Consider the following 12,326-nt stretch of genomic DNA (forward strand, 5'->3'; position numbering starts at 1 on the left):
GGCATTGGCAAAACATAAAGAAATGAAATGAATATTTGCATTTGCAAAGTACATATTTAACATCATAAAGCCCACCAAGTTTTTAATGGTTGATTTTCAAGGATAATAGACGCACTTATTTTGTACTTTTATATATTGATCAAAAACTAAACTTGTTATCGTGTTTAATTTTTAACACCCACACTGGCCTTGGTTAGTGCATACGATTGAACACTAATCGGTGAGCAGGAAACATTTATTTATAGATAAGAATGTGAAGAAGTTGTCAATGATACACCAACAAAAGCAATGTGCGTAATCGAGGATCATTTACCGCATAACACATTCTATGTAACAACATGAACAATAACTATTAGGTTTCAAATTCCAATTTGTATCGTCATGTACGTACTTGAAAAATACTGTTTATAGAGTTGTTTGCACTTTTATTTCCCCTGTGTCGATATCACTGCTTGTAGACTACACTCACGCCAACTTGCACCAAGATTATATTTAAGTAATTTATGGTCATATAACTTTCGGATCTTATATATCTTGGGCTTTCAATTATTCGGCTTTGAGTGTTCCTAATGAAGTTAAATCCCGAAAAACGTTTCGGACTCGTGATATTTATCAAGTATTGCTTTTATTTTGTTAACACCGAAAATACAAAATCACGATATATATTTGATGGTCAATCAAACAAGTCAATACTTTTCGGAAGCATCTGTCTTAAAGTTTTTTTTAGGACTCCTTGACCTGTTTATTTATTTTATGATCTATAACACCATTCATATGCTGACTGATATGTTTTATAAATGAGACATGTTACGCGTCAACACAACATTCATTGTGTCAGCAGCAGTATATTTGTTTTTAAAGTTAGAATAAAAAACAAAAAACAATAAGTGAATCGTGTGGAAAATATTTAGACGGCCATTTTTCGGTGTACGCCATAAAAATTCTCAATGACTTACAAAAATTCTAGTCAACATGATAATTATGATCGCATATGTGTTATTAAATTTGATATAGGTTTGACGTTTTTGACCTTCTCTTATGAATCGACCGTCAGAGATCGACTAGAACTTAACTGCAAGCCAACATATCTACATTTTTATTTTTGAGTACATAATCCAAGCGTCAAATGTATATAGGGTACATCTTCCCCTATTTTCAACGGGTTCTTATTGGCTAAGCCATCCAAGTAGTTCCTTTACATTGATCAGTGGCCTTTCAACACTAATTTCGCGAGTTGACACACCGTTCATGGTCATATGCGTTCGACTCCGGTCTTAATTGACATGGGTTGTTTCCTCCAACAATAAAAAACTTGACGGCAATTGTGCCAAAAGTGGCATAAAACACAAGCATTGAATCAATCAATCACATTTGCAACGCCATTTAAGAAGTTTAGATGTGAAGATATATCTTATATGTATATTTCTTTCAAATGCTTAGTTTTTGAACGTCCTGACGGATGAGGACTCGGAAAAACGCTTTGGAAACATAAACTATTAAAACGTCACTAGTGTCTGAGCAAGTTGATAAACCAGGGTTGTGTCAACGAACGTATCATCCTTTTTCTAAAAAAAAGTTTTCATTGACATTTTGCTTAGTTTCTTCATTTACCTATTCTGACATCGGTCTTCGACTTCCTTTAAACTGAGTTTTTCTGTGGGTATTGCTGTGTGTTTGTTTATTCTACATTGGCTAGAGGTAGAGAAGGAGGGTTGAGATCTCACAAAACATGTTTTACCCCGACGCACTTTTGCGCCTGTCCCAATTCAGAAGCTTCTGGCCTTTGTTAGCCATGTCTGTTTTTTAATTTTAGTTCATTTCGGAGTTTAGTGTGACGTCCATTTTAACTGAACTAGTACACGTTGTTTAGGGGCCAGTTTTTCTCGCTGTGTTGAAGACCCATTGGTGGTCTAATGCTGTTTTCTGCTCTTTTGGCGGGTTGTTGTCTCTCTGACACATTACCCATTTCCATTCTCAATTCTATTTATCGGAAGATACCAATACATTGTTGATACATATTCCGTATCAACTGCACATATAATACATGATGGTCTTGAAGTATAGATTCTATATCATTGTTCATCATCTTAATATAGTTTTATTGTGTTCTTTTAATGTCTTTGTAAATCATTAACCTTTATTGTTTAGTCCTTGTTTTGGTAATATCCTTTTGACGTGGCTCGGTACTTGTACATCCCGCCATAGTGTTATTGTGCAATGTTTTTTTTGTGTGTATTCTTTTCTTTTCTTTTTACTTGTGTGCTTTGTCTATATGCCATTTTGTTTTTCTTTGTTGACATTTGTTTGTTTTTATAGTGATTAAGATTGAAACACAATGTTAACTGCTGTTCCCCTATTTTTGACTTTTTTCCTATTATGTCCGTTCGTTTTGTTCACACGTAGTTGTCAATATAATAGAATTTTATGCAACTGCGCATGCCATACAAGCGAGAAGGTATCGATAGCTATAAATCAAGTTTTTCTGCATAAGGAAATGCCTGAACCAAGTCAGGAATATGACAGTTGTTTTCCATTCGTTAGATGTGTTTGTTCTTTTGATTTTGCCATTTGATAAGAGACTTCCCGTTTCGAATTTTCCTTGGAGTTTGTTATATTTGTTATTTTACTTTTTCTTTCAATATAGATTCTGTACTCAAGTTCTGATAACATCACGACTTTGTTTACCGTTCTTAAAGGTTCAATTTGTCATAACGTCACTATTACGTCTACTCTGACTCTGTTATGACTGTTAAAAAATAATATAAAAAACGTCAACGGACTGTTAAAGTGTGCAGAAATACAATAGTTCACCTTTCATACATTCCCTTGCTCTAGGTGAGGTTGATGTTGTTGAAATTCACTATTTTAAAAGATTTTGAAATTATTGTTTGTCGTCTGTTGAATGAAGCTCTTTTTCCGATTCATGAATTTTAAATCATTCCTTTGTTACATTCGAACGCAAGTATAATATCATCATTGAATAATTTCTAACAATTTCCAGAGTGTGTGAGACATATGATTTCACTTGACAAAATATGTACAATATAAACAATCTCTTTAAACACAGTCTCATCAGGTCAAATTCTGTGAGTTTACTTTCAGTAAAATGTAACATTCTTGGACTGGGTATTGCCTTGTTTTTGTTAAAGTACTTTGTGTAAAAAAACAGCAAAGGTACTAGAACTAAATGTGTACGCCAAACCGTTTTTTCTTCTTATATGATAGACTCATTGTGTTTTATCGTTATTATTGTGATCAATATAAAGTAATTAATATAATTTCCCCAGCCTTATGTATCTTCAAAATTAACAACGAATTGCACGTCTAGATGACACTACTTGTATTCATATATAATCAATTTATCATGATGCACTCAAACAAACTATTTTTTGTTCAGATGTAATTGATTCAAACGTTAGTAACAACATCTGTATACAATATAAAATAAAACAGGATTCATTTCTTTAAATACAGGAAATACCAGTACGGTATTTGATATATTTTGTTATAAGTTTTTATAAAGTTTACCCTGCATCTCTTTTTTGGCTTAAAAATACAAAAAGTAAAATAAAGAAGACAGTAGGCGTATTTGTTTTAGAAATGATTGCATTTCATTGTATTTAATTATGTAGGGAGGTGATATAATCTTTTACCATACATTAATGCACATTTTTACACACATCAACAACTTCGAATATGTTATTTTACTAACTGTTTCTTTTGAATTTAAAAACAATTTTGCATTTTACAGTTTTAAGATATTTAACAAAATACACCCACTTCTAAGTCTGATTTTTTTTTGTATAAATCAAAGATTGCTAAATATACACGAAGTGTGCAAAGACACAGTTTGAAGCGTGATAAACCTATTTCTGATTGGTTTTGGTGGTTAAAAGTATATTAAATTTAGCATATAAAAAGACACACATTTGGTAAGGCTATATACTGCAAAGAAAATTCAAGGTAAGTTTTAATTTGTTTGAAAACAATGCGTTCATCTCGTTTACAGTCTAAATGTAATACAGTAATTTCTTTCCCATTATTTTTGTAAGTTTATTAGTTGATTTTATAAATTCATATAACAGCAGATAACCTATGTTCAAGTTTCTCCCATCAATTTAAAAGATAAATACCAAAGTAACAAGCACAAACTATGAGAATAAGCCAGTGTATGATTATATCTACGCGCGCTGAATAAGATCAAATTGGTAAAGGGTTTTTTTTTTTGAGAGAGGCGCAGGGTTGAGGAAACGCATACTTTACTACCATAAGCACAAAGGTGTGTGCTAAGGAAATATCTTTTAAAGTACTGTGCCTGATGTCAATTAAGCGGTTTTTCGGACGTAAGAGAAATTGCATGGATTTAGAACTCATTACGATAAATCTGAATATTTCTAAGTATTATTCACTGGACATTCAATTACTTGCAGTTGTCCCTTGGTTTTTGTCTCCCTGACTATTTGTTTCCCGAATATCCGTTTTGTCAAAGAGAAATCTGTTATTTTTATCATTGAGAGGCCTTATATAAATGTATTGAGATTCTCCTCTTTTGAATTATGTCAGGGATTTTTAATTGTCCTGGTTATGCATATAACTTTGTATTTTGAAATACACTGATTGGGAATAGCTTTTGGAAAATTGCAACATACAGTAAAAAAAAAACAGTATTGATATAAATAAACGCATACATATATTTTTCTTTTTTCTAAAACTTTCAAAGACCCATTGATGGCCTTCGGCGGTTGTCTGCTCTATGGTCGAGTTGTTGTCACTTTGACACATTCCCCATTTTGATTCTCAATTTTATTTCAGTTTAGCATTTGTTTAATGTATCTTTGATATATAAGGAATCACCCCTCCCCCAGATAGTAAACTTTAATATAAACGTTTTCGTCAAGTGATATTACTGTTCTTGTAATCGTACTGTTTTATATAAATTTCTTTTATAATGCAATGGTTCAAAGACTGCTACTTTGAAGCAAACTCGAAAATATACTCTTTTATAAAACTTTTATAAACTAAATATCAACAAACATAAAAATATATTGTTGTGGTCTAGAGTTATAAGCTATCTTAATGTTGGGTATTACTATTTCTATTTTAGAAAACAGTTGATAATGAGGGATGAAGTAATATTTAGCTGTTTGCTTCTGACAGTCTGTGGTATGGCACTTATGTTAAAAAATATACAAAAAAGTAAAACAAAAAGTTGCATATAAACATTCCATTAAAGTAATTTTACTATTTTTTGAAAATGTGTCCATTTACATCTGACATACATGAAAGTATTATTTTGTAACGTCATTGTCTGCAAATTAAAGAAGAGGATATAAACAATTGATATAAATAGAAATGTATTTTGGTGGACCATAAAATTAGCTTCGATCTTAAATCTCAAATATCTCCCTTTTGGTCGATTATATTGTGATATTGTATAGACTTTATTATTTGCAAATGATTATCGTCATCACAGTTGTTGTTCAAAATAGTGTACTTTGCGAACACTTTCAGAAGGTGTTTCGGCAGACTATTTTGAAGTTATATTGTGAAAGTATAAATAGGATATATCTACTTATGTGACTAGAGTATATCATCTATTCATTTCCATTGAAATTAATATCATATTGAATGTTTTTAAAATATTGTTACATTATCAAGGCTACATATGGCTTTTATCATACTTCTTCCTTTTGCTTATTGGGTCCTTAGTGCAAACAATATTTTATTATGAAATTTGATGCACCTTGTACAATATAAATTCACCTCATGGTAAATAGGATTCAGAAACAAGCAATAAGTGTTTATATTAATCTGTCTCCTGGATACAATTTACAAAAATAAATCAAAACTTCTTGTTTACATACTCTTTTACATGATATAAATATTGACAATGTCAGTTGAGGGTCATGATTTGGGAAAAAGAAAAATGCAACTATTAAGATGAAATGCTTACGGATATATTGTATGAATCGTTAGTTTGTAAACCTTATCGATTGGATAAGAAACTTTGTACAATAGGAAATAAACGAGTTTTCTTCATTTGAAATCATACTTGAACCATTTAAAAGTAATTCAGTGAACATAGGTACAGTTAATTGTAGGCTTCAAAATAACATTATCATTTCTTGTAGTAAGGTCTCATATGATGGACAGTCTTACATGTATGTCCACATATAATGGGCAAAATGATTTAAAAAAAAATACGAATTAGTATAATCCCTTAAATGGTAAAGGAATAATATAATCAGATGTGGATACTTAAAAATTCCAAAGATCTTTTGGAGTACATAATATCTAACCTTCTTTCATCTTGTAATAGTATTAAAACATTTGACTTTTCTACACTTTACACTTACTAATATTCCACATTCCAAACTAAAAGACAAATTGAAAGCGTTGGTATTGCTTTGTTTCATAAAAAAGAATGGCCACCGTAGATAAACTGTATCTTGTATTAGGGAGGGACACATTCTACTTTGTAAAGGATCACTCTGATTCAAACAAAAAATCCTCTGAAACTGACTTTATCAAGATGCTTGTTTTTTTGATTTACAACATATTTGGTACGTTCGGAAGACGTGATTTTAAACAGACTGTTGGCATTCCAATGGGAACAAATTGTGTCCCTCTTCTTGCCGACTTGTTTCTTTATTGTTATGAGGCTGACTGCATACAGGAACTTCTTAGGAAGAAAGATAAGAGGTTAGCAATATTTTTTAACTCTACTTTCCGCTAAATAGATGATGTTCTTTCAAAATTTGGTGACTATGTTGAACGCATCTATCCCATCGACCTAGAGATGAAGGATACTACAGATACAGTTAAGTCGGCCTCATATACATGTATTGACTTAAATCTAGAAATTGACAATGAGGGTCGGTTCAAAACAAAACTTTACGACAAAAGAGATGATTTCAGCTTTCCAATTGTAAACTTTTCATTTCTAAGTAGCAACATTCCAGCAGCACCTGCATACGGGGTACATATCTCCCAATTGATACGATATTCCCGTGCTTGCATTGCTTATCATAATTTTCTTGACAGAGGGTTGCTGCTCACAAGCAAGTGTGTGAAGTTGAAATCATCCTTTCGTAAATTTAACGGACGCCATCACAAATTGGTTGACCGTTATGGAATAACCGTTTCACAAATGATATCGGATATGTTCCTTATGTCGAAACTACAATCCCCTTCCCTTTCATGAATGTGACCTACCGAAATAGACTATTTACCGGGTATGTTATCACATAAGCAACACACACGACGGGTGCGACATGTGGAGCAGGATCTGCTAACCTTTCCGGATCACCCCTAGCTTTTTGTGGGGTTAGTGCTAATTATTCTTTAGTGTTCTATGTTGTGTCATGTGTACTATTGTTTGTCTGTTTGTCTGTTTGTCTTTTTCATTTCTAGCCATGGCGTTGTCAGTTTATTTTCGATTTATGAGTTTGTCTGTCCCTCTGGTATCTTTTGTCCCTCTTTTATAATTTGGAAATTAGAAAAATTCTCGCTTTTTTATAAAACCCTGCATTATTCGCCTATTTTCTACATTTTCTTCAGTACTACATCAAACCGTTTGCTGTCCAAACATAACCTCCTCAGATGATTACAAAAGTGTTCCTCTTTATGACAGCTATACTTGATTTTTGTCAAGAAAATATTTTTGAAAAGGACTCCCTTTTTCCTCATATGAAATTGTATAAACCCGTCTGGTTTTATAAAACATATGAAGATTTTACAATTGTTGAGGTAAAGGATGAACTAATTTTCACATTTACATTATAAATGCTTACTTTAAGTATGAAATATGCCTTTATTAATTTAAAGAAAAAACACAGCTAGTATCTGTAATCTGGTTTGACAAATTTCTCGGCAAATAGTCCAACAATTTTAAATGCATGTGCGTTTTGATCCAATAATCGAATGGAAGTGGTTGTGATAATCATGCTAACACCACAAGACTTTCTTTCATAAAAAATACATTCTGTTACCAACATAAGACAGCAATAACATTAAATTGACAAATTCCAACAATAACAGTTATTTATATTGGGATTTTTTTCGGGAAATCCTTAGCTTTTAGGATACTTTTTTGCTCATTAAAGGTATGCATTAATCACACATATTACTAAAACAGTGATATTAAGAATAACTAAATGTCGTACATTACCCTTTCAAAGTAGAAAATGGTATTAATTACATCTTGATTAACACCTTCAAGATGTATCAAGTATTTTCATTTCATATTTCAATTTCCGCCTTTTAAAACTAGCTTTACGATTTAGGTTCTGGTTTTAAAACTAACTTTACGATTTAGGTTCTGGTCTATAGTGTTGAAGGTGGTACGGTAACAATTAGTTACTATTACCATTGCCCTTTGGTTTCTAGTTGATCGTTTTCTCATTGTCAACAACACAATATCTCTTTTTGAATATAATGAAATTGGGATTCAGCGTTTGTTACAGATATTTTGACCAATTTGCATTATTTAATATGTCAATTTGAGTTTAGAAAAAAACAGATGTATGAAAAAAATAATATAGCGTCGGTAAAAGGGAATAACACTGAGCACTAAACGGTTTGGGAGTGTAATAAACGTTGCCAATATTTCCTAAAGTCACCATCCTGAGCCAGGAAGGGAAGGGGGATCTTGAGTGGGAGCTTTTATGTTTTTAACAGCAAAGACCAAATACTCTAAACAACTTGCACTTTGTTTTGCGTTTTTCAAGAAGAAATATGACAATACGGCTTTTCTGTATAATTTTTAGGAATGGCAATTCAAAAGAGAAATGCAGATGTGGAAGAAATATATGGCAGACTTAATGATTTCGGAATGAAAACAAGATATGAATTCAGTGATATCCGAATCAGTAATCGTAGGTAAAGTATATGCTTATGATGATTTAGATAAATGTGTATTTCAAATTCAAAGTTGATTAATATTGTAATTTTAGTTTTTGGAGGGTTATAGACTTCAATTGATAAAATACTTGTACATATCTAGTTAAAATGAGGCAGAAGTTGCTGAAAGATTAGACGATCAATGTATCATGACAAACAAACTACGAAAAGAAAAAAAACCACTACTGTCTAGTTAATTAGTTGTATTGATAAACGATCATTGGGATCTTAACGTCATCTGAAAAGTATGAATAACAACACAATACGTGATATTAAATCTTTCAGACTTATCTACTGCGCTAAATGCTCGGACGTTTTGCTTACAGTCAATTAAGTACTGTTCATTACCCTTTTTTAAAAGACGATAAAGTATGTTGTTAATGTGTAGAGTTAATTAATAATTACTGAACGGGCTGAACATTGAGTGTACAGTTCCAAATCGACTGCCAGCAAATTTTCTGAATAGTACTTTTAATTTTCCGCAGTGGATAAGTCTAAAAATTAACTGAAAGACAGAAAATGACTTAATAAATTAATAGTTTCTGGGCCTTCTGATCGAAATGACCATTTCAAATCATAATTGGTATACTATTTAACCGTCTACCAAAAACTCCATTCAAAACTTGCTGAAAAAATATAAGCTATAACCTATATTTGAATTACACAGCATACACTTGAATTTGGTCAATAGTAATTTTACAGTGAGTATTTATATCTCATTTTGCATTGTGTTACTTGCAAATAGATATGCAACAATGAATTTGATAGTCATGTGTCATTTATATATATATATTTTGCATTGATATTCGTGGATATTTTTTAAGATTGATGATTTCAGTTTTCTTAATGGACAGCTTTTCATGATGAAGCAGAATTATACCAACTGCCCAAAGCTTTGTTGTCTCAATAATGATTAAATATTATTGAACGTTTTTATTAGTTTGAACTTTTATCGGTTACCATCATGAGTTGGTGGATCATAACAGGGTTTCAGTTTTCTAAGCTCACTGGAGACATGTTTCATAACAGATCGAAGAGTTCAATGTTGAAAATATACGAAATGAAGGTGACGGGGGGAATCAAAATTTAACAACCGCAGATTGTTCTATGTGTGGCATATTCCTGATTTTGACACTTTGTACAGGGATTGACTTCGAAACCCATTTTGAAAGGTTATTCAAAAAACTTAAAGCATGGGAGAGGAATTATTTTCCTTATATTTTTCATAGTTCTACTGTGAACATCACGAATTGGGTGACCAATAGGATATGTCTGTGTCTAAACGCACTAGCGATGTGTTTTAATGGTCTCATATCTTCAGATAAATGAAAGTTGTGTTATCTGAAATTTTAACGATTGTGTCTCATGCCTATTTTTGACATTTTGACTGAGTTAGATTCACATCATTGGTAAATCTCACATAGGAGACATTATACCAACCGACGCATCCGTCCTTGTATCCTTTTGAGTGTATGCGTTTCCCGAAGTTTTTGTTTGTTTGTTACCTTGATTTTGTTTGCTTGATGTGCCATATGTGGAGCAGAATCAGCTTATCCTTCAGGAACACATGAGATCACTCCCAATTTTTGGTGGGGTTCGTGTTGCTCAGTCTTTAGTTTTCTATGTTATGTTTTTTGTGTACTATTGTTTGTCTGTTGGGCTTTTTGTTAGCCTTGGTGTTGTCAGTATATTTTTGGCTAATGAGTTTGGATGTCGTCCCTTTGGTATCTTTCGCCTCTTTTTTAGGTGATAAATGAAATTTGAACATTGGTAGATTGCTTTTGCCTTAATTTATACATTGCATTATGATGATAAAAATTTGTTTTTTCAATAGGAAAAGGTGGAGCATTGGAAGTGGCAATAACGGCGATCAAAACTCTGCAAGTGGCAATCAAAATATTGGCAATACAAATACAAAAAAGAGCAAGCATACAAATGTGATAGGTGCTCGAAATGAAAGACATTTTGGAAGGAAACGAATTCTGAAAATCTGTAAAAAATGGAGCATAGGAAGTAACTATACAGGCGATGGAAACACAGCAGATAACAACACTAATATTGACAACAAGAATAAAATTACAAATGAAATTGGGGTAGGAAATTTTGAACATTCTGAACAAAAAAGTGACTGGAGTATCGGCAGTAACAACGAAGGGAATAAAAATTCTGCAAATGGCAACACAAATATTTGCAATAACCAGAATCATAATCACAAGAATACAAATGTATTTAAGGCTGGAAATGTCGGAAACAATGGAAAGAAAAGTAGCTGGTCATATAAGAAAAAAAGAGGGAGTAAAGGTAATAACCGAGGATAATTTTGACAAGAACGCAAATGTATTTGGGGTTGTTGTTGTCGGAAACTTTGATAGTAATTAATATTTTTATGCACGCTTTTTCGATTGTTGTTTTCGAAATTATAAATATGTCCCAGATCAAAAGTATTGCAGATGTTGATTTACTCAGTCTATATAAAAATTCCTGTGCAAAATATGTGATTACCAATAAAACGGTAGAGAGTTTTTGGTAACAGTAAATTAATGTTATCAAACTAATTTTATGACTAGGAAAACCACTTGTTTTTATAAGCATAAAAGATTGTTGACTTCAGAAAAAAATGTAGGATAAATTAGAGAACAATTGTATAGTTGTATAGGCAAAATCTTACTATATTTGGCTATTAAAGTTTTTTGATTCGAGCGTCACTGATGAGTCTTTTGAAGACGAAACGCGCGTCTGGCGTACACTATCTTAATACTGGTATACATGATGAGTGTATTTGTAGGTAGTGCATATGATTGCATAGATACAGACATTGACAGACAGTATTGAAAACTAAACCTTGTTAATTAACCAAATTGTCCTAAAAAAAAAGAATCTTAGATAAGGACGTTCAACATCAAGTTATATTTTCTTTGAAAATGCATATAAATATTATGATACATTAACATGACTGATTAATTAATCTTGTATTTGATTAACTGTTTTGTATTAGTTGTTTGCACCTTTTTATATGTGTGGTTTATATGTCAAAACTGCTGATAACTTGCTTTATTGTAATACATTTGATTTTGTAAATAGTTGACGTTTTCATTTTGTGTTCTTTTAGAGAATTTCACAAATAAAAGTTCCTAAATTCTTTTATAAGTTGTGTTTTTATTGTCTCCTTGCGAAAGAAGCGATATATAGAGAATAATACACGGTAAAAAACCGTAACACATTATGTATCACCCCGAGTAACCAATACCAGCAGAGGGCCGAAGTCCTGAAGGCTAATATTGTCGAGGATAATATAGCATGTGCTACGGATTTTATCATTATTAAAACGGAGGACTTTAAATTTTCCAAATTGAAGTCTTCTTACGAAAAATATATTGGTTAAGGATTGATATATTATCCAATATAGATTTGACATCACACAGTAG

At 32.0% G+C, this 12,326-nt stretch overlaps 1 protein-coding gene across 1 annotated transcript; it reads left to right on the forward strand.

Moving 5' to 3' along the window:
* The first annotated feature begins 3,750 nt into the window (after positions 1-3,750).
* On the forward strand, positions 3,751-12,040 carry LOC139527978 (probable serine/threonine-protein kinase clkA). The gene is made up of 4 exons (XM_071323723.1): positions 3,751-3,963; positions 5,105-5,163; positions 8,769-8,880; positions 10,736-12,040. Exons 2-4 carry the CDS (start codon positions 5,118-5,120, stop codon positions 11,217-11,219), a joined length of 642 nt encoding a protein of 213 aa, XP_071179824.1. The 5' UTR covers positions 3,751-3,963; positions 5,105-5,117; the 3' UTR covers positions 11,220-12,040.
* The last annotated feature ends 286 nt before the right edge of the window (positions 12,041-12,326 follow it).

This window comes from Mytilus edulis, chromosome 6, assembly GCF_963676685.1.
Source record: "Mytilus edulis chromosome 6, xbMytEdul2.2, whole genome shotgun sequence".
Classification (NCBI taxonomy): Eukaryota; Metazoa; Mollusca; class Bivalvia; order Mytilida; family Mytilidae; genus Mytilus; species Mytilus edulis.